The sequence below is a fragment of the Chiloscyllium plagiosum genome, unplaced genomic scaffold (assembly GCF_037043375.1).
Source record: "Chiloscyllium plagiosum isolate Xiang-an unplaced genomic scaffold, Cpla_swu_hap1 HiC_scaffold_14, whole genome shotgun sequence".
NCBI lineage: Eukaryota > Metazoa > Chordata > Chondrichthyes > Orectolobiformes > Hemiscylliidae > Chiloscyllium > Chiloscyllium plagiosum.
The window spans coordinates 76,339,042-76,362,389 of NW_028270152.1; the positions used below are offsets into that span (position 1 = coordinate 76,339,042).

General features: G+C 42.0%; 1 protein-coding gene across 4 annotated transcripts in view; it reads left to right on the forward strand.

The window, feature by feature from the left end:
* The window catches only part of cacna2d2a (calcium voltage-gated channel auxiliary subunit alpha2delta 2a), an 824,866-nt gene that overhangs the window by 668,179 nt on the left and 133,339 nt on the right, over positions 1 to 23,348 (forward strand). For all 4 annotated transcript variants that reach the window (XM_043708451.2, XM_043708452.2, XM_043708454.2 and 1 more), the window contains one exon: positions 11,807 to 11,917. In XM_043708451.2, coding sequence (XP_043564386.1) covers positions 11,807 to 11,917 — 111 coding nt within the window. The remainder of the gene's footprint in view (positions 1 to 11,806; positions 11,918 to 23,348) is intronic.

A 23,348-nucleotide genomic window follows, 5' to 3' on the forward strand; every position in this document is an offset into this window, starting at 1 on the left:
GGCCTCTGGATTACTCATGCAGTGACAAATTGAGAAGAGCAAACTTCTTTCCATATCATCAAAAATGGTAGCAAACATGGGGATTAAAATTTGTCTCAGTGTGTTCCAATCGATGGCACAAACCAGGACTGATTGATCATTTGGCCACTTTACAGACCCTGATAATCCTTGGCTTATGAAAAGTTGCTTGTTCAATACCACCTTTTCTGTGCCATCTTCAAGTTAAATATCTACCACCTGGTCATTTTAATAATGCAATCAACAGACATGTTTGTTAGTTAAGTTGTGGGGTCAGCTCCTTTCATTCTCAAGGTAGATCTAAGTCACAGTGAACATGAGCAAATGGGACAGGAGGATGCAGGCCTCCACTGAGGAGTACATTCCAGCCCAGATTGATTTTTCAAATCTTAGCCATAAAATTGAGCAGCTGACCCAAATCATCAAGATGCTCATAATTTGCTTCTAATCAAATGATGCAAGAAGGAGCAGAGATCAATGATGATATAATAACATTTCAAATTGTAAGGTAGCAGAGAATAAATGACAAACTAATCAAAGTTATAAGGGTAAAACCTCTCACCTCAAAGGGTTGTCTGCGCTTCTCAAAGCACTTTGTACGGAGACATTAGAAGCATTATTAGCATAAAAACAATTCAAAATAGGAAGAGTGCAAAAATGTAATGCAATTACAGCTAATGTAATTCCTGAGTTTATAGAGATGGAAAAAATGCTGTTCATGTCCTCATGGGCTGCCGTCAATTCAAGGATTACATATTTCTGCCATGGGTTTATATGTGTCAGAACAGGCCAGTTTTCAAGCCACAGATATCTACGCACATCAATCAAGATGTTCTGTATGGTATTGGGATCCAGATAATTTCAGCCTGATCTAGTAGAGGGAAGAATTAAATCAGTACTTTAGTTGCTAAGTTTTTAAATACAATTGGGACGGAATACTCCCACTGTGAACTTAGAAGTGATAAATTCTCATCCAGAGGATAATGGTAGATTGTAGGAACAGTTGCTATTTTGATGAAGAAATAATGAACGACAGTGTCGTTAGATCAGAGTAACGTGGATCAAGGAGACGGTTATGGTTGAACCTTGGGACATGCTCCTGTTGACCTTGACTGATAATCCATTAGAGCAGTTTCTGAGGTTTGGACGAAATAGTTTCACAGGGAATGAGATGGTGTACATGACTACTGGTTGTTTTACGATGCATTGAATCAGAATGGGACACGGAGAAGTTGGACAGAGAGAAAGAGGAAGTGTTAGAGACAGTGAAGTTGATCAGTTGAGTTTGGAAAACAATCATTTGAAGTTGGATGTGAAATGGAGAAGAATAGTAAGGTCCAAGAAAGTGGTTAAGGTATGTAAAGTGGAATATTTGTGGCCTTCCTTACAGATAATTTTAATTTAATACAATTTTGTTTTCAAGATGAAGAGCTGATGTTACCTAATGTGGTCAAACTGGATCTCAATATGAATGACCAAACAGGTTAATGCCATGTGCTCTAATGCCACAGAAGTTGCTGAGGAATGATGGGATAGAAGATCTGGGGAAATTGTAGTTGATGTTCCTTATATTGATGTCCCTTGGAACTCAATCTATCCACCAATGGGAATAGAGACTTTTTAAAAGAAATTGGATAAACAGTTAGAGGGAAAAGATATGAAGAGAAGCAAGGAGAGGTTGAGGTTTGTGTGACTAAGTAGATAGCTCTTACAAGGAGCCATCATGGACTTAAGGCTGAATGTCTTGCTGTGCTTTAACCATTCAGAATGAGCACTGGACCAGGAGAAAGGTATAAAAGAGTTTAGAGGATGCTAATTTGTAACCTTGGAATTAAGGTGTTTTATTAGTTCTGTACCGATAATCCATTGGTTTGAGGCAAGGAGCTAAATATATGATTTCAAATGGCACTGTTAAATTATAAAATCTCAGAACTAATATTTGTAGGAGATCAAATGAGGGCAAGATAATGGGGAAGTCAGAGGATAGAGATCACAGAGAATCAAGTGTAAGTTAGAATTACTCAGTCCTGTCACTGAGTGTGGTTGATTTTAACTTTTGCTGATGTGAGGTCACATTTTTTTGAACAGAATCAAGTACAATTCTCTTCAATGGGAGATCTCTGGAAGGTAGAATTGGGAATGTGGGAGGAGAATTACTTTCTATGCTACATCATACTATGATTTTATATGTGTTTAAACCTGCACCACCTCCCTGAGGAGTTTGAGGTCAGTACAGGATGGGTTCTAAAGATGACAACTGTCCCATTACCATAGGATGTAGAGATACAGCAATGGTTATTCATGTTTATGGACTCAGTAAAATAAAAGAGAATGTTTCACAATTAGGAAACTAAGCAAGCAAATGGCACGGTTAGAAAGCTTCTTTCTTCAGTTCTCTGCCTGAGGGTAGGCCTGACCCACAATGCTTTGGACTCCTCCAAAGGTCAGGTGAGGAAGCAGGACATATATCCACTCTAGCTGTAACAGGGATCAAACTTCGTGATGCGGGCACCAATCTAATTCATACCTGCCATCCAATTGATTGAGACAACTGGCCCTTTGCAGTGCTCCATCCAACAAATCTCAGTTCTGACCCTGTGTGGTTTTGAAAATGGGGATTTGCACATAACATGTTTCCACAGTTAATCAAAGTAATGACTGGCAGCTTGCTGTGCAGCTTGCTGATGCACAGATCACAACAGAACCCTTGGTCCTTCTTTGAAAAGTATCACATAAGTTTTAAAGTATACATTGACATAACGTAATGACTTAGTCAAAAGATGACCAGGATAATGAAGCACTTCCGCAGTACTACCATCTTACATTATTTACCGAAATTCTGCAGTAGGACTTGAACGCAGAAGCTCCTAACTCAGAGGTAACGCTGCTGCCACCTGAGCCAAACTGATTCACAAAATGATATAACACAGAAGGCAGTTTAACCCAGCATACCTATGCCAGCTATTGGAAAGAGCTCTCCAAATACTTCAGTTCTCTTTTCCCATAGGTCTGCACAATTTTCTCTTTTGTAAGTTACAATTGCAACTGTTTTTATCGCCTTTTCACGCACTGCATACAATATCATAAAAACTCACTCTGTAAAAAGATTTCTTATCATCTGTCCCTGGTTATTTTACTAATTATTTTAATTTATTTCCTCCAATTACAACCGTCCATCTAATGAAAGTTTTTTTTTAATCCCCCTAGATACTCAATCTAAACTTTAGCTTTGTACCATGATCATAAAGTGCCTCCACAGTTTTCACATTGAACAGTGAAAGTTTAGTGTAAAACTTTGCTGAAAGTCACTAAGTTAAAATGCAATGCAATTATGAGATAAAATACAAGATTAGAAGTAAATATTTATAAAAATACTAATAATTTCAAAAATAAATTCAGTTGACATCTCTGACCAGTTACTTGCTTAAGGATTTTTCTTATCCAACTGGTACGGTTGAAAACTTGAAGTCAGACTCAGCAGCTGTGATAGCTTCTGTAGTTAAATATTTGAAGTTTGCTAGCACACGTAGTCTCAGTGAATAGGGCACACTTTTCTGAAGAGACAATATTTATTGATTTTTCACAAGTTCTGTGGTTGCAGATTGCCTAGCCCCTTTCAGCAATATTGTGGTTGATTTCTAAAACAAAGCTTCTCTTGCATTCAAAATTCTCTAATCTGAAAATGTTGCCTCAGATCTTCCTGTGCAATTCTGAATTAAAATGGAGCCTTGCAGTGTTTTATACTTAGGATGGCTACTGTGTTAAACTTTGATGAATCATTGTCCGACAAATAAAGATAGTGATGCTAAAATTCCCTTTGGAGGTTTCTTTCAATCTGTTGCTGTTCTGAGGAGCTTTTTTGAATTCCCACACTTTTAAATTAAAAAAAAGTGTGATTTCTTCCACTTACTAGTATTGAATGTCACATGTCCATTTACAGATCTTACCTGATTCCTTTTGATTCTTTATTTTGTTCCTGATGCAGGCATGCTGTCATCATAGATTTTGTTTTGCTTTAAGACAGCATAGGTGGAAAATGTTTAGTTGAATGTTCAAGCTCTAGGAGGAAAGCATTATTGCTGGCTGTCGAACTGAAAATGAAGATAGATACAGCCAAAAGAGAAGCCAGATCATTCGTGTTGGTGGTGTAATGCTGGCAGAAAAGGAGACATATCTGGGAACAAATCCTAGGCTAAAAATCATAACATTAACCAGTCTGCTTTAAGTTCTTATCGAAAGTAACATATTAAATCCATAAAATAAAACTAATTGATATTATTTTCAAAACAATTCAGAACCACTTTGAACCTTTATATATACATATTAATCTCTCACAATCTCATGGATGTAAACGTCTAAAATTTAGTTCCTGACCTGTGCCATGTTAGTTGATCTCAGCCAGAGCACCAGAAGAATTTGGTACAAATATCTTCAAATCCCTTCTCATGTGATGATGAAAAATAATCTTGTTGAAGGGGTTCTGTGTTGATATTGATGAAACTATTCAACAATGAGGTGGTTGGAGAGGAGAAAATGATAAAATTGACAAAATCAGATTCCAACATGCCCATGTAAGGGTGTATCAAGGCTGTTTGACTATGTGCGAATATTTCTGCTTGCCAGAGGAGACTAGATTAGTTTAGGTCCCCTACAGTGTGGAAACAGGCCATTTGGCCCAACAAGTCCACACCGACCCTCCGAAGAGTAACCCACTCATACCCATTCACCTATCTTATATTTACCCCTGACTAATGCATCTAAGACTATGGGCAATTTAACATGGCCAATTCACCTGACCTGCATATTTTTGGATTGTGGGAGACAACCGGAGCACCCGGAGGAAGCCCACGCAGACGCAGGAAGAAAGTGCAGACTCCACACAGACAGTCGCCTGAGACTGGAATCCAACCCAGGTCCCTGGTGCTGAGGCAGCAGTGCTAACCACTGAGCCACCGTGCCACCCACATACATCATACATTATCTCAAGCAAGTCTGTACATGGGGTTTATCAGTATCATGGAGAGCTGATGAATATCATAAAATTATAAGTTCATAAGAAATAGGAGCAAGAGTAGGTTATTCACTCATTGAGGCTGCAATGCCTTTTGCTTAGATCAGGCTGATCTGATTATAGCCTTAACTCAATTTTCCTGCCTGTCTCCCATAATGTTTGCCCCCATTTTCAATCAAAGGTCTGTCTAACTCAGCTTTGAGTGCGGTCAATGACCCAACCTTCACTGCTGTTTCTGAAGGAAAATTTCAGCATCCTAATGATCCTATGAGAGAAGAAATTCTGTTCATGTCTTATCTTAAACCAGTATTTTTAAATTATAATTCTGTTTCCAGGCTTCCTTATGAGGGCGAATATTCAGCATTAAGCCAGTGATGCCCCGTAAGAATTATATATGGTTAAGCAAGGTCTCCTCTAATTCTCCTGCACTCTAATGGGTTTAATCCGAATCTACTCAATCTTTTTTCACCCCTTCATCTCAGGAATCAGTCGAGTGACTCTTCACTGAAATGCTTCTAATGCAAGTACATCCCTTCATAAATGAGGAGATGGTGAGTGCAGTGCCATAGCAATTGTGTTAAAAATAATCCAGAGGTCCTGGGTAATGCTGTGTGGAGTTTGCACATTATCCCCGTGTCTGCGTGGGTTTCCTCCGGGTGCTCCGGTTTCCTCCCACAGTCCAAAAATGTGCAGGTTAGGTGAATTGGCCATGCTAAATTGCCCATAGTGTTAGGTGAAGGGGTAAATGTAGGGGAATGGGTCTGGGTGGGTTGCGCTTCAGCAGGTCGGTGTGGACTTGTTGGGCCGAAGGGCCCGTTTCCACACTGTAAGTAATCTAATCTAATCTAATCTAAACATGCGACTGCAGACCACAGCAATGTGGTTGACAAATAAGTACCCTCCAAATTGACCCAGCATGACCCTCAGTTCCGGGATAATTATGATGAGCATTAGATGCTGCCCTTGCCAGTGATGCCCACATCCCATTAAAGTGTGAAGAGAAACCTCCTAGCTGCTCCAAACCAACATTTGCATTGTTGTTTAAGTACTTGAATAGATTGATTAGTAGATTCAAGATCACATAGAATGAGCAAGCAATATGCCCATTATAAGCTGGATGACCCAAAACTCAGAAAGAAAATATCATATCAATCAACTTGAAACTGGAGATTCTATATTACTATATCTACTTTAACTTTGCATGTACATAACCTTGCTGCCTCCTCCAGGTAAAAGCCGACCATTGCTTGTATATGAGAGGCTATTGGCTACTGAATTTGTAAGTGGCCCACCTGCTGGATTCTGTGCCTTTGGGAAGGGTTGGGGAGGAATTACTTCTGTGATGTCTCTCACTGTGACCCAGTCATGGTTAGGATGGTGAGCATTCAGAAACAATCAGTCGAGGATGTAGCATAGTTTTCATGTCACTAGATTAGTAATCCTGAAACTCAAGATAAACTTCTGGGGACAACAGGTTGAATCCCAGCAAGTGATAAAATTTGAATTCAATAAATATTTGATTTATCCATTCTTGATTGTTGGAAAATCTCTTCTGGTTAACTATTGTCCTTCAGGGAAGGAAATCACACATCCTTTCCTGGTCTGGCCTACATATGACTCCAGACCCATTGCAATGTGGTTGCTCGCTGGGCAGTTAGGGATAGGCAATAAATGCTGAAGCAGCCAGCAACATTCACATTACACTAACGAATAGGAATAAGCCTTAGGGTGATGAATATTGATTCCCATTCACTGTTGGTGCAACAAGAGCTTGTATCTAATTAACACCTTTAGTATATTAAAACATCTCAAAACAAGTTTGTCAAGATATAGGAACAGAATTAGGTCATAGAGTCATAGTCATAGAGGTGTACAGCATGGAAACAGACCCTTCGGTCCAATCTGTCCCTGCCGACCAGATATCCCAACCCAATCTAGTCCCACCCGCCAGCACCCGGCCCATATCCCTCCAAACCCTTCATATTCATATACCCATCCAAATGCCTCTTAAATGTTGCAATTGTACCAGCCTCCACCACATCCTCTGGCACAGTTCAATCATGCCTGATATATTTCTCAACTATATACTCCTGCTTTTTACCCGTAACCCTTGATTTCTTTAATAAAGCCTTCACAAGAGTATTATAAATCAAAGTATAGCACTGAACAGTGTAAGGAAACATAGGTCAGATCAGCAAAAAGCTTTCTTGACCTGGTCAGGTGTACCCTGGAACTCTGTGGGAAGCTAGGGAAGTGATTGCTGGGCCCCATGCTGAGATATTTGTATCATTGATAGTCATAGGTGAGATGCTGGAAGACTGGAGGTTGGCTAACGTGTTGCCACTGTTTAAGAAAGATGGTAAGGAACTATAGACCAGTGAGGTTGACATTGATGGTGGGCAGGTTGTTGGAGGGAATCCTGAGGAACAGGATTTACATGTATTTGGAAGAGCAAGGACTGATTAGGGGTAGTCAACATGGCTTTGTGCATGGGAAATCATGTCTCACGAACTTGATTGGATTTTTTGAAGAAGTAACAAAGAGGATTGATGAGGGCAGAGAAGTGGGTGTGATCTATATGAACTTAGCAAAGCGTTTGACAAGGTTCCTCATGGTAGACTGGTTAGCAAAGTTAGGTCTCATGGAATACAGAGAGAACCAGCCATTTGGATACAGAACTGGCTCGAAGTTAGAAAACAGAGGGTGGTGGTGGAGGATTGCCTTTCAGACTGAAGGTCTGTGACCAGTGGTGTGCCACAAGGATTGGTGCTGGGTCCACTGCTTTTTATCATTTATACAAATGATTTGGATGTGAACATAGGAGGTATAGTGACAAAATTTGCAGATGACACCAAAATTGGAGGAGTAGTGGACAGTGAAGAAGGTTACCTCAGTTTACAATGGGATCTTGATCAGATGGGGCAGTGGGCTGAGAAGTAGCAGATGGAGATAATTGAGATAAATGTGAGATATTGCATTTTGGAAAAAAAAATCAGAGCAGGACTTATACACTTAACAGTAAGGTTCTGGGGAGTGTTGCTGAACAAAGAGACCTTGGAGTGCAGGTTCACAGCTCCTTGAAAGTGGAGTCGCAGGTAGATAGGATAGCGAAGAAGGTGTTTGGTATGCTTTCCTTTGAGTATAGGAATTGGAAGGTCATGTTGTGGCTGTACAGGACATTGGTTAGGCCACTTTTAGAATATTGCGTGCAATTCTGGTCTCCCTCCCATCAGAAGGATGTTGTAAAACTTGAAAGGGTTCAGGAAAAATGTAAAAGGATGTTGCCAGGATTGGAGAATTTGAGCTACAGGGAGGGGCTGAATAGGCTGGGGATGTTTTCCCTGGAGTATCAGAGGCTGAGGAGTGACCCTGTAGAGGTTTATAAAATCATGAGGGGCATGGATAGGGTAAATAGACAAGTTCTTTTCTCTGGAGTGTGGGAGTCTCAAACTAGAGGGCATAGGTTTAGGGTGAGTGGGAAAAAATTTAAAAGGGACTTGAGGGGCAATGTTTACATGGAGAGTGTGGTGCATGTATGGATTGAGCTGCCAGAGGAAGCGGTAAAGGCTAGTACAATTGCAACATTTAAAAGGCATTTGGATGAGTATATGAATAGGAAGGGTTTAGAAGGATATGGGCCAGGTGCTGGCAAATGGGACTAGGTTAAAAATCACACAACACCAAGTTATTGTCCAACAGGTTTAATTGGAAGCACACTAGCTTTCGGAGTGACGCTCCTTCATCGGGTGATTGTGGAGGGCTCGATTGTAACACAGAATTTATAGCAAAAATTTGCAGTGTGATGTAACTGAAATTATACATTGAAAAATTGATTGTCTGTTAAGCCTTTCATCTGTTAGAATACCGTGATAGTTTCACTTCTTTCATGTGTAAATCACAAAACCCTTTTTCTTTTAAAGTTGCATTCTCGGGTTTTTAAAAAAAAGGGTTTTGTGATTTACACATGAAAGAAGTGAAACTATCACTGTATTCTAACAGATGAAAGGCTTAACAGACAATCAATTTTTCAATGTATAATTTCAGTTACATCACACTGCAAATTTTTGCTATAAATTCTGTGTTACAATCGAGCCCTCCGCAATCACCTGATGAACGAGCGTCGCTCCGAAAGCTAGTGTGTTTCCAATTAAACCTGTTGGACTATAACCTGGTGTTGTGTGATTTTTAACTTTGTACACCCCAGTCCAACACCGGCATCTCCAAATCGGGACTAGGTAAGGTAGGTAATCTGGTTGGCATGGACGAGTTGAGCTGAAGGGTCTGTTTCCATGCAATACATCTCTATGACTCTAAAAAGTGAAATTTCAAATGCAGAAGGCTTTAGAGTTGGATTACCATGGTTTAAGGCCTGGGAAGTTTCAAGCCATCGTCGGCTGATGATAAATGGGTATACACAGGAAGCCACAAGTAGACGAGTGCAAATGTCTTAGAAGGGTTTGTGGAGAATATAAAGATAGGGAAGAGAACACTGCCAGAGAGATTTGAAAAAAATAGAATTTAACATCTAGTTGTTGCTTCACCAGGACACAATATATATCAGGAAATACAATGCGACAGGGGAACAGGACCTGCTGAGGGGTAAGATATAGGCAGCAGAGCATGAGATGACCCCAAAATTATATAGGATAGAATATGACAGACCAGCCAGGATGTTGGAATAGCCAAGTGTGGAAATAATGAAGACACTTGTATAGGTTTCAGCAGAAGGTAAGTTGAGATGGGAAAGTTATGAGCAGGGAAATAAATCAAAAGCTCTTCTTTAGATCTGTGTGACACCAAGGTGACAAATACACAGATTTGATCAGAATATTGCCAGGGAGAGGGAGCAGTCGCTAGGAAGTGAGGTTTAGAGTGGGGACCAAAAACATTGGCTACAGTCTTCTCTATACGTAATGGAATGGTAGCATCAATGGCTAGTTATTTTTATAAAGGTGAACATTTATAGCTGAATGTATTAGAGTTAGAATATACTTTATTGTCAGGTGTATTCAAGTACAGGAATACAGCGAAAAGCTTACACCGTCGCCTGATATGGCGCCATCTTAGGTACAAAGTATCTAGCTACAGTTCTTAGATACGAGATACAGAAATAAAAGAAAAAAGAAAGGAAAAAAGTTACATTGTTCACAGTTGTATATTGTATAAGTTTGAAAAATGGGAATAAAGTTAAAAAGATAAGTATTACAGTCTTTCAGTAGACCTTCCAGACGTGGTCTGCCCAGACTTGCAAGCCACTGAACACCTGCACTAGTCCCCAGCCCCACAACTGTCCCCGTTCTGCTCATGCCTCCATCCCGCTGGCTGTCCCCACTCTGCTCAGGCCTCCATCCCGCTGGCTGTCCCCACTCTGCTCAGGCCTCCATCCCGCTGGCTGTCCCTACTCTGCTCAGGCCTCCATCCCGCTGGCTGTCCTCACTCTGCTCAGGCCTCCATCCCACTGGTTGTCCTCACTCTGCTCAGGCCTCCATCCCGCTGGCTGTCCCTACTCTGCTCAGGCCTCCATCCCGCTGGCTGTCCTCACTCTGCTCAGGCCTCCATCCCACTGGTTGTCCTCACTCTACTCAGGCCTCCATCCCGCTGGCTGTCCCTACTCTGCTCAGGCCTCCATCCCGCTGGCTATCCTCACTCTGCTCAAGCCTCCATCCCGCTGGCTATCCTCACTCTGCTCAGGCCTCCATCCCGCTGGCTATCCTCACTCTGCTCAGGCCTCCATCCCGCTGGCTATCCCCACTCTGCTCAGGCCTCCATCCCGCTGGCTGTCCCCACTCTGCTCAGGCCTCTATTCTACAAGCTGTCCCCACTCTGCTCAGGCCTCCATCCCTACTCTGCTCAGGCCTCTATCCCGCTGGCTCTCCCCACTCTGCTCAGGCCTCTATCCCGCTGGCTGTCCCTACTCTGCTCAGGCCTCCATCCCGCTGGCTGTCCCCACTCTGCTCAGGCCTCTATCCGGCTGGCTGTCCCCACTCTGCTCAGGCCTCTATCCCGCTGGTTGTCCCCACTCTGCTCAGGCCTCTATCCGGCTGGCTGTCCCCACTCTGCTCAGGCCTCCATCCCGTTGGCTGTCCCCACTCTGCTCAGGCCTCCATCCCGCTGGCTGTCCCCACTCTGCTCAGGCCTCCATCCCGCTGGTTGTCCCCACTCTGCTCAGGCCTCTATCCGGCTGGCTGTACCCACTCTGCTCAGGCCTCCATCCCACTGGTTGTCCCCACTCTGCTCAGGCCTTTATCCCGTTGGCTGACCCCACTCTGCTCAGGCCTCCATCCCGCTGGTTGTCCCCACTCTGCTCAGGCCTCTATCCCGCTGGCTGTCCCCACTCTGCTCAGGCCTCTATCCCACTGGTTGTCCCCACTCTGCTCAGGCCTCTATCCCGTTGGCTGTCCACACTCTGCTCAGGCCTCTATCCCGCTGACTGTACCCACTCTGCTCAGGTCTCTATCCCACTGGTTGTCCCCACTCTGCTCAGGCCTCTATCCCGCTGGTTGTCCCCACTCTGCTCAGGCCTCTATCCCGCTGATTGTCCCCACACTGCTCAGGCCTCCATCCCGCTGGCTGTCCCCACTCTGCTCAGGCCTTCATCACACTGGCTGTACCCACTCTGCTCAGGCCTCCAGTCTGCTGATTGTTCATAACTATTCATTGTTTGGTTTTTGACGATTGATGAGACCATTATTATCATCACTTGCAATGACTGCCAATCATTGGTCATTGGACAATCAAACAAAAAGATTAACTGTCTTCCCTGTTTGTCTCCTCCAGTCCAGCACAAACATTCGAGCAAACTGTAATAAGATGATAATGATGTTCACAGATGGAGGAGAGGATCGAGCCCAGGATGTCTTTGAGAGACACAATTGGCCCAATAAAACAGTGAGTAATGTGCGTAATTGGCAATTCTGTTTTGCCATCACAACAGGCTGCCAGCAGTGTCAGCAGGGTGAGTGATCTGCTGAACAGTGGTGTGATCCCAGTGTGAGTGAGGATAGCAGTGTGAGACTGGAGTGTATGTGAAGCAAGATGGTTATGGGCAAGTCTGGTTAGCACAATGCAATTGCGAGATCTTGGGCCAAACCTGCCCATCCTATTTCACTTTATCCTCCAAAAATTGTGTGTTTTGCTGCATGATGGAGTTGTGGCATATTACTATGGTGACTATTTTAAAATGATCTGGGCTGTGGAAAGGTTGAATTTCTGTCAGTGGAATATTATCCTGAAGGAAATGAATTATCTTTGTTTCCCTATGGCCGCTGAACAGTCTCCCATCAGGCCAGTATGAAATAACTATTTTAATAGGGTGTTGTGGCAATTTTTGATGTTTATAGATCTATCTTGCAATGGTTGTACCCATCCAGTTTATTTATGTGAGGGTAATGGTAGTGATCCCCACTTATCATCTGTTTACAACCATAAGTATGAATTGCATTTAAAAAGCACTTTTCAGAATTTCAAAAGTCCCACAGTAAGATGCAGCCAATGAAATATCTCTGTCAGGGTTGCAATTAGAACTTCTCACTTCTGTTATTATTCTTGTAAATGGATTGACGCTTTTTCCATTACATTGATAACCTTTTGACAGAACAATGATTGGCATTGTGTGCAGTTCTCCAAGTGTGGTCAAACCAAAGTATAATATTACAACTTGTTGTACAATGGTAGAGTTCCTACCCTTGGACCAAGAGATACAGGTTCAAGTTCCACCTGTTCCAGAGGTGTGGAATAACATCTCTGAACAGGTTGATAGGAAAAATAGGTGTAATATTACAGCATTGACAGAAAGGAAGTGAGCAATTATCTGACGCTTCTGCAAATCAACACTCCATAAACAATGATCATTCCAGCCCAGAAGGTGAAGACTTCAGTCTGCATTTAAACTGTGATTGGATGAATGGTGTCTAAGGCAATGATTTGATTAGAGATAAATATGGAAAATATAAACTTCTGTCCTATAGTCATACCTCTGGGAAAATATACACATATTGAAATATATTTTTCAATATATTTGAGTCTAAAAGCAACAGGAGGAAATGACTGGACAGTATTTAAAAATATTGACAACTTCCTTAATATTCTATGTAAAAGATGAGTAATATTGGAATCATTGACTGTTCCGAAACAAGAACAGGTCCTTCTACCTATACAATGTCTTCTCCACATCCTAAATTTCATCGTCCTGCATGTTGCCAATACGTTTTAATATCCCACCAAGTCTAATCCCACTCTTCTCCTCTCTCCACATAGCCTTCAATATCCTAGCTAAATCAATCCCATTCTGCTTCTTATTCCCCATATCTTTTAATAGTCCAAAAGCAATCTATTATGGATGCTGGAAATGTACAGTTGGATCCAGAAATGCTGGAAACACTCAACAGGTCAGCGGATTCTCTGCAGCGTAACAGAGTTAATGCTTCGTGTAAATGACCTTCCATTAGAACAGTGAAAAATCGTAAATCTAATAATTAAAAATTGGAAATTGGGGAGGGCTTGCAGGTAGAAAAGAATAAAAGAAAAAGTATGTGATGGGGTGAAAAACAGAAGAGATTAAATGCCAGAAAATTTGGAGGGGTGGTGCCAATGGGAGTGATAAGAAGACAAGTAAAGAAGCAGATGATCTGTCCAGAGGAGATGTGAATGGTATGATAACAATGGTCTTTCAGGTAAAAATCAAGAATAAAACCAGAGTAAAACTGAAACCTTCAAAGAAAGAAAACAAAACGGAGACAGAGATTATGTGAAAATGTTGACCCCCACCCATATTATGTCCTGATGTGGAGAAACTGGTGTTCAACTGGGGTGGACAACGTTAAAAATCACACAACACCAGGTTTATTTGGAAGCACTAGCTTTCAGAGTGCTGCTTCTTCATCAGTGACTTGTATGCATCCTATCTATGCCTCACTTTATTGAGACATATGCAGAGCATTTCTTCTCCCAATTTTGCTTAGTCCCCCCAGCCTGGCCCATTGATGATTATGTGGATACCATTTCCTGCTCTTGCTCTGAACTAGAAATTTTCATTAGCATTGGTTCAATTTTCCATTCTTTTACCTCCAACCTCAAGTTGGGACTGGAATCTTACATGATCAACTGAAAACTAAAAGTCCTTTCATTTGATCATCATTCAAGCATTGCAAACTCTTTCTCCCTTCCCCTGTTTGAGAGGAGCAGAGAAATATCTGCAACATTAGTCACTCATGTCAATGAAATTGCAAATTGATACTAGCCAGTTCAATGTCTTAAATATTGTACGTAGAAAGTTCATAGAGAAATAAGGTAATAATGTTTTTGGGCTCACATTCTGTGGAGATATTTCTAACCTTTAGGCAGACTTGATATTTTGTACACTCTCATATTTGATTTCAGTTCATTTTTTGGTTTGCTAAAGGAAACCGAGTAACTAATTTTTAGAGTTTACTTAATTCTCTCCCTCCTCGATATGTGTTCTCATTTGTGAGCAGCTCCTCTTCTTTCTCATTCATATGCCTTTTCTAAGGTAGGCAATTCAGTCAAGTGGGGCTTCCATCATTGCTGAATCCAAAACTGTCTTCACCAAACAAGTATTATGAGATTCCCTGATCTGATATTTCCATTACCTTAGCTGTTGTGAGCTGGGGATATGGCCCGGGTGTGTATGTGGATTAACTCAGGGACTCTGAATGTTTTCAATTTTCTCTTTGCCAGCCCTAAGGTTCGTAGGTCAAGCCTGTCAAATGTGTGGAATTTCTAAAACAGTCCAGTCTGATCTTTGACGGCTCAACCTTCACCCATCCTTCTGTGGTTGGTGGTATTGATTTAGTATCAAACAAAGTTTCTTTGGTTTGAATAAATTGCTTTTCCAAAATCAGTATCATGCTGCAGCAAACATTATAATCAGGACTATGCATTGCTATTAATATTGAACCTATCTGTTCAAGATAGTGTATTTGAATACTTTCAATTAGCCATTAGCTATCCCCATGCTCCTGCAAGGGAGGTTAACAATAGCCAGCTATTTCACTGAAAGCAGTTGGAGAGCAAAGCAAACTGTTGTAGTATTTGCACTCCCTATAAATCACTGTTACCACCTCCCCCCACGCACCCCCGCTTCATTTCCTGAATCTCCCACACTAACCCCCCCGCCATGTTGTTATTTTGCTGCCAGACACAGTCAATTGTTCTTGACTGTCAACAAAGTGTAAATATTTGCTTTGCGTTATTCTTTGTATTTGGAAGACATACAATACTGTGATGTTTTTCAATACACTTGTATTTCAGAGGTCCAGGAAATGTACTGGGGGTTGGGATTCAAATCCCACAATGGCAGATGATGAAATTTGAATTTAATTGATATCTGGAATCAAGAGCTGAATGATGACTGTGAAATCATTGTTGATTTACTTAAAAAAGACAGACCTGGTTTACTGATGTCCTTTATTAACATCTTATGCCAAAATTGGGAGAGCTGTCCCACAAACTAATCAAGCAACAACTTGTCGTCGTCACACTTGATGCAATCACCATTCCTGGCTATGTCTTGTCCCACTGGCAGAACAAGCCGAATAAAGGTGGTATCACAGTGACATACGCTGTTAATTCAGTTGCCCTGAGAATCCCCAATGTTGGACCCCATGAAGTCTTAAGATGTTAGGTTAAACATGGGCAGAGAAACCTCCTGATTACAATGTACAATTCTCACTTGGATGATGTACCAATCTATATTAGACAACACTTGGAGGAAGCACCCAGGGTGGCAAAGGTGCAAAATGTACTCTGGGTGAGAACTTCAGGATCCATCACTGAGTGGCCTGACAGCAGTATTACTGATCGAGCTAGTGGGATCCAAAAGGACCTAGCTGCTAGACTGATTTTGCAGCAGGTGATAAGGGAACCAATAAGGGAAAAACATACTTGACTTCATCCTTAGCAATCTGCCAACTGCAGGTGCATCTGTCCATGACGCTACTCATAAGAGAGACCACCATGTGGTCCTTTAAGGAGATGATGACCTGTCTTCACATTGAGCATACCCTCCATTGTGTTTTGTACCGCTATCGCCGTACTAAATGAGATAGACTTCAAACCGATCTAACAACTCAAGACTGGGCATCTATAAGGCACTCTAGGTTATCAGCTGCAGCTGGATTGTACTCCCAACACAATCTGCAATCTCATAGTACACCATATCCACCCCTTCTACTGTTATCATTTAGCTTGGGATCAACTCTGGTTCAAAGAAGAGTGCAGAAGGGCATGCCAGGAGCAGCACCAGTGTCAACCATGTGAAGCTGCATAAAATCAGGACACTTGCATACCAAGGAGCATATGCAGCATTAGTGATCCCCCAACCAACAGATAAGATCTAAGCTCTGCAGTCCTGCCACATCAGTTGTGAATGGTAGTGGACAATTAAGTAATTCCCCGAAGGAGGAGGCTCCATAAATATCCCCATCCTCAATGTTGGAAGAGCCCAGCTCATAAGTGTAAAAGATAAGGCTGAAGCACACACAACAATCTTCAGCCAGAAAGGCTATGTGAATGATCCATGTCATAGAGAAGTACAGCACGGAAACAGACCCTTTGGTCTAACTCGTCCATGCCAACCAGATATCCCAACCTAGTCTACGCCCATTTGCCAGCACTTGGCCCATATCCCTCCAAACCCTTCCTATTCATATACCCATCCTGATGCCTTTTAAATGTTGCAATTGTATGAGCCTCCACTACTTCCTCTGGCAGCTTATTCCATGCATGCACCATCCTCTGCGTGAAAAAGTTGCCCCTTAGGTCCTTCTATATCTTTCCCCTCTCACCCTAAACCTATGCCTTCCAGTTCTGGACTTCCCCAGGGAAAAGACTTTGTCTATTTACCCTATCCATGCCCCTAATGATTTTATAAACCCCTGTAAGGTCACCCGTCAGCGTCCGACATTCCAGGGAAAACAGCCCCAGCCTATTCAGCCTCTCCCTATAACTCAAATCCTCCAACCTTGGCAACATCCTTGCAAATCTTTTCTGAGCCCTTGCAAGTTTCACAACATCCTTTCAATAGCAAGGAGACCAGAATTGCACAAAATATTCCAAAAGTGGCCGAACCAACATCCTCTACAGCCGCAATATGACCTCCCAACTCTTATACTCAATACTGTGACCAATAAAGGAAAGCATACCAAACACCTTCTTCACTGCAGCTGTACGTTCAAGGAACTATGCATCTGCACTCCAAGGTTTCTTTGTTCAGCAACAACCCCTAGGACATAACCATTAAGTGTATAGGTCCTGCTAAGACTTGCTTTTCCAAAACGCAGCACCTTGCATTTTTCTAAATCAGACTCCATCTGCCACTGCTTAGCCCATTGGCCAATCTGATTAAGATCCTGGTGGAATCTAAGGTAACCTTCTTCGTTGCCAATTACATCTCCAATTTTGGTGTCATCTGCAAACTTGCTAACTATATCTCCTATGTTCACATCCAAATCATTTATATAAATGATAAAAAGTAGTGGACCCAGCATCGATCCTTGTGTCACTCCATGGTCACAGGCCTCCAGTCTGAAAAGCAATCCTCCACCACTTCCCTCTGTCTTCTACCTTTCAGCCAGTTCTGTATCCAAATGGACAGTTCTCCTTGTATTCCATGAGATCTAACCTTGCTAACCAGTCTCCCATGGGAAACCTTATAGAACATAGAAGAGTACAGGCCCTTTGGTTCTCAATGTTGCACCAACCTGTGAAACCAATCTGAAGCCAATCTAACCTAGGCCATTCCATTTTCATCCATATATCTATCCAATGACCATTTAAATGCCCTTAAAGTTGTCAAGTCTACTACTGTTGCAGGCAGTGCATTCTACACTCGTATGACTCTGAGTAAAAACAACTACCTCTGATCTGTCCTATATCTATTGCCCCTCAATTTAAAGCTAGCCATCACCATCTGAGAAAAAAACCTCTCACTGTCCACCATGTCTAACCCTCTGATTATCTTATATGTCTCAATTAAGTCACCTCTCAACCTTCTCTCGAACGAAAACAGCCTCAAGTCCCTCAGCCTTTCCTCGTAAGACCTTCTCTCCATACCAGGCAGTATCCAAGTAAATCTCCTCTGCACCCTTTCCAAAACTTCTACATCCTTCCTATAATGTGTACACAATGCTCCTAATGTGGCCACACCAGAGCTTTGTATAGCTGCAACTATACATGGTTCCGAAACTCAGTCCCTCTACCAATAAAAGCTAACACACCATATGCCTTCTTAACAACCCTACCAACCTGGGTGGCAACTTTTAAGGATCTATGTATCTGGACACCGAGATGTCTCTGTTCATCTACACTACCAAGAATCTTACCATTAGCCCAGTGCTTTGCATTTCTGTTACTTCTTCCAAAGTGAATCACCTCACACTTTTCTGCATTAAACTCCATTTGTCAACTCTCAGCCCAGCTCTGCAGCTTATCTGTTTCTCTCTGTAGCCTACAACATCCTTCGTCACAATTCGCAACTCTACTGACCTTAGTGCCATCCACCAATTTACTAACCTTCAACGCCCTCGTCCAGGTCATTTATAAAAATGACAAACAGCAGTGGACCCAAAACAGATCCTTGCGGTACACCACTAGTAACTGAACTCCAGGATGAATATTTCCCAACAACCAGCACCCTCTGTCTTCTTTCAGCTAGCCAATGTTTGATCCAAACCGCTAAATCACCCTCAGTCCCATGCCTCCGTATTTTATGCAATAGCCTACCATGGGGAACTTTATCAAATACCTTACTGAAATGCATATACCACAACAACCACTTTACCCTCATCCACCTCTCAAAGAACTCAATAAGGTTAGTGAGGCACGACCTACCCTTCACAAAACCATGTTGACTAACCCTAATCAACTTATTCTTTTCTACATGATTATACATCCTATCTCTTATAACCCTTTCCAACACTTTACCCACAACCAAAGTAAGGCTGATAGGTCTAGAATTTCCAGGGTTGTCTCTACTTCCCTTCTTGAACAAGGGAGCAACATTTGCTATCCTCCAGTCTTCTGGCACTATTCTTGTAGACAATGATGACATAAAGTTAAAAGTCAAAGACTCGACATTCTCCTCCCTGGCATCCCAGAGAATCTTTGGATAGATCTCATCACGCCCAGGCGACATAATTATTTTTACACTTTCCAGAATTGCTAACACCTCCTTATGCACCTCAATCCCATCTAACCTAGTAGCCTGTATCTCAGTATTCTCCTCGACATCATTTTTTGTTGAGTGTGAATACTGATGAAAAATATTCATTTTGTTCTTCCCCATCTCCTCGGACTCCACACACAATTTCCCACCACTATCCTTGATTCGCCGTAATCTTATTCTAATCTTTCTTTTATTCCTAATATACCTATAGAAAGCCTTAGGGTTTTCCTTGATCCTTTCTGCCAACAACATCTCATGTCCCCTCCTGGCTCTTCTTAGCTCTCTCTTTAGGTCATTCCTGGTTAACCTGTAACTCTCAAGCATCCTAACTGAGCCATCACATCTCATTCTAACATACGCACATAAGCCTTCTTCTTCCTCTTAACCCAAGATTCAACTTCCTTAGTAAACCATGGCTCCCGCGCTCGACAACCTCCTCCCTGCCTGGCAGGTACATGCGAATCAAGGATCTGCAGTAGCTCGTCCTTGAATAAGCTCCACATTTCAATTGTGCATCCTAAATCTTGCCTAATTGCATCGTAATTGCCTCTCCACCAACTATAATTCTTGTCCTACAGTACATTCCTATCCATTTCTATCACTGAAGTAAACATAACCGTATTGTGGTCACTATCACCAAAGTGCTCACCTACCTCCAAATCTAACACCTGGCCGGGTTCATTTCCCAGTACCAAATCTAATGTGGTCTCCCCCTTATTGGCCTGTCTACATATTGTGTCAGGAAACCATTCTGCATACATTGGACAAAAACGGACCCATCTAAACTATAGTATTCCCAGTCAATATTTGGAAAGTTAAAGTCCCCTATTACAACTACCCTGTCACTCTCGCTCCTATCGAGGATCATCTTTGCTGTCTTATCTTCTACATCTTTGGAATTATTTGGAGGCCTATAGAAATCTCCCAACAGTGTAACCTCTCCTTTTCTGTTTCTAATCTCAGCCCATACTACCTCAATAGTCAAGCCCTCAAATGTCCTTTCTGCAACCTTAGTACTATCCTTGACTAATTGCCACACGACCTCTCTTTTATCATCTTCTCTGTTCTTACTGAAACCTCTAAATTCCAGAAACTGCAATAACCATTCCTGTCCCTGCTCTACCCATGTCTCTGAAATGGCCACAACATTGAAATCGCAGGTACCAACCCATGCTGCAAGTTCACCCACCTTATTCCGGATGCTACTAGCGTTTAAGTAGGCACACTTCAAATCAACGTCTTGCATGCCGGTGCCTTCTTGCAATCTTGAAATTTTATTTCTGACTTCGCTACTCTCCCATATACTTGAACTACAATTTTACTTCCCATCCCCCTATTGAATTAGTTTAAACCCACCCTAAAGAGCATTTTGAAAATGCCACTGTGCCACCCATTGCTGCCTGACCTGCTGGCTCACTCCACAGGGCCTGACCTGCTGCGCTTTTCCAGCAACACATTTTCAGCTCTGATCTCCAGCATCTGCAGTCCTCACTTTCTCCCCGACTTCAGAGTCTGGGTCATTAAGTATATTCAGTGCTGAGCTAAACATTTTTTTTATCAGTAAGGGAATCAAGGATTATAGGGAAAAAGCAGAAAAATGCAGTTGAGGGCTATCAGGTCAACCATGACCTCATTGAGTGGTGGAGCAGGCTGGATGGACTAAATGACCTACTTCTTATGCTTATTCGTATTGAAGTTGAGGACACTGGCTTAAGTTCAGAGTTGCTGCTTTGAATTGAATTTGAAATTCTGCCATGTTGTGATTGCTACCCTCTAGAGAATCCTTAACTTTGAGGTCTTCTATTAATCTCATTGCACATTACTCGACCGAAATGGCCTGTACCCAGACAGGTTGTGTCATGTACCACTCTAAGAAACAAATCCAGGTGCACTCAATAAATTTAGTTTTTATGTTACTCTTGACCATCTAATTTATCTAATCAATGTGCAAATTAAAATCACTCATGACAATTGTAGTGCCCTTCTTAAATGCCACGACTATTTATTGATTTGTGCTTTGTTCTACAGTGAGGCAACTCTTCACCTAAAGGCCGAAACAAGACTATAGTCACCTGTGCTTTCTTTCCCTTGCTATTCCAAGCTGACTCCATATCACAATCTATTTCACCTATATCACTACACACCACCGAGCTGATACCATCCTTTATTAACAAAGCTATCTCACCTCATTTCCTTTTTTTCTAATTTTCTGGAATGTTGAATACCCTTGAATTTGAGTTCCCAGTCCCAATCATCTTGGAAACACATCTCTGTAATAGCTGTCAAGGCATATTCATTTCTTTCTATTTGTGTTGTTGCCTTAACTATTTTGTTACAAATACTTCATGCAGTCAAAGGAAGTGCCTTAAGCTTTGTCTCTTTTTCATTATAACTTTGATTAGATTAGATTACTTACAGTAACAGGCCCTTCGGCCCAACCGGTCCACACCGACCCGCAACCCGCCCAAACCCATTCCCCTACATTTACCCCTCCCCCTAACACTCCGGGCAATTTAGCATGGCCAATTCACCTAACCTGCACGTTTTTGGACTGTGGGAGGAAACCGGAGCACCCGGAGGAAACCCACGCAGACACGGGGAGAATGTGCAAACTCCACACAGAGAGTTGCCTGAGGCGGGAATTGAACCCGGGTCTGTGGCGCTGTGAGGCAGCAGTGCTAACCATTATGCCACCGTGCCGCCCTGGTTCTGTTTTCTGCCCATTACTGTCACACTTTTGAGTATTGTTCACCTCTTCAGTATCCTGAACCTCTGCTGTCTCATTTGATCTTGACTTTTTAAACACCCCTTTAATTGAACTTCCTCCCCCCCCCACCACTCTCCACTACTACTGCATTTCACTAAAATAGTGTCAGTTTCTCTCTGTAACGTAGACCTGGGAATACGTTATTGTTTGGTAATAACATTATTATTTGTGTTTATTTCACTGTAGTCCTGGTCTTTGCTTTATAACATAAATATTGAGACATATATTGTGGCAAAGCTTTATTTTTAATACTCTCACAGACTGCCCTGCTCATCATTTATAACTAGATGGTAGCTGTGCTTATTATACTGTGGTAATGTAGCATGACACTATATGGCTGGGCTGACTGCTCAAACTGTACATTGTTTCTCACAGTCAGTATAATCTTATGCCTGTGAAATTCTCCAGAGAGCAAGAGTTCGTCTCCAGTTCAATTAGAATATTTGGCTTCAGTCTACAGAGTGAGATTTGTAGCATGTTCTCCCCATTGTGACCTGATGCCTAATTAGGCACTTAATCATAGCAGCAGGTATTGTACACACTGTGACAGGTTAGCTTCGAATCATTATCGTACTGTACAGTGAGAACTGTAACTAACTGACTGAACTGGTCCCTGGGTATGGAGCTAAGAGGAAAGAGAAGAGAAAAGGGAAGGGGTTATTGAACTAATATTATGGAGGCTGTCAGATCCATTTTAAATGACATTGCCACTGTTGCAAATCAGGAAATTGCTGATTGGTTGGAGCAAGGGTTAAACTATCCAGGCAGGAAGAGAATTGAGTGATGGAAACTACTTCAGTGGAAATACAAAGGGAGCAGGGAAGAATTTGTAGCCTAGTATCCTCAAGTATTTAGTAAAACTGGCCACCCATTTCATGGCTAACACATTGCCAGGAACGTCAGGCCATTTCCTGTAGATCTTGTCCAGTGTGCAAAGTTCTAAGAGCAAGAGCTGAAAAGATTGGAGATGGAGAACATTATCACAGAACAGTAATTGGGCTACTCCCATTGCGATAGTTCCAAATGCAAATCATAGTATAAGATTATGTGGGGATTATAAAGTAGCTGTAAATCAGGTCTTAGAATGTAAGCTATCTGATAATTTGTCAAATACTGTGACACACTGAGCAGGAGCAAACATGGGACTACTGAGTAATTCAGGCTTTATATTTGGGCTGTTGCTTTACCTGAAACACTACTCAGGTAGTGTCTCCCAGCCGTCCTCCTCCTCTAACCAAAAAAAAGGTTCTGTGCGCCAGATTGGTAAGGTGACTAGTTTTTTTTATTTTTTAGTATTTTAGTAATCTCGTTGGAATTTAGGTTATGGTTTCTCTTGCAGAATGTGGGAGGTCAGGGTTAACATTAGTGTC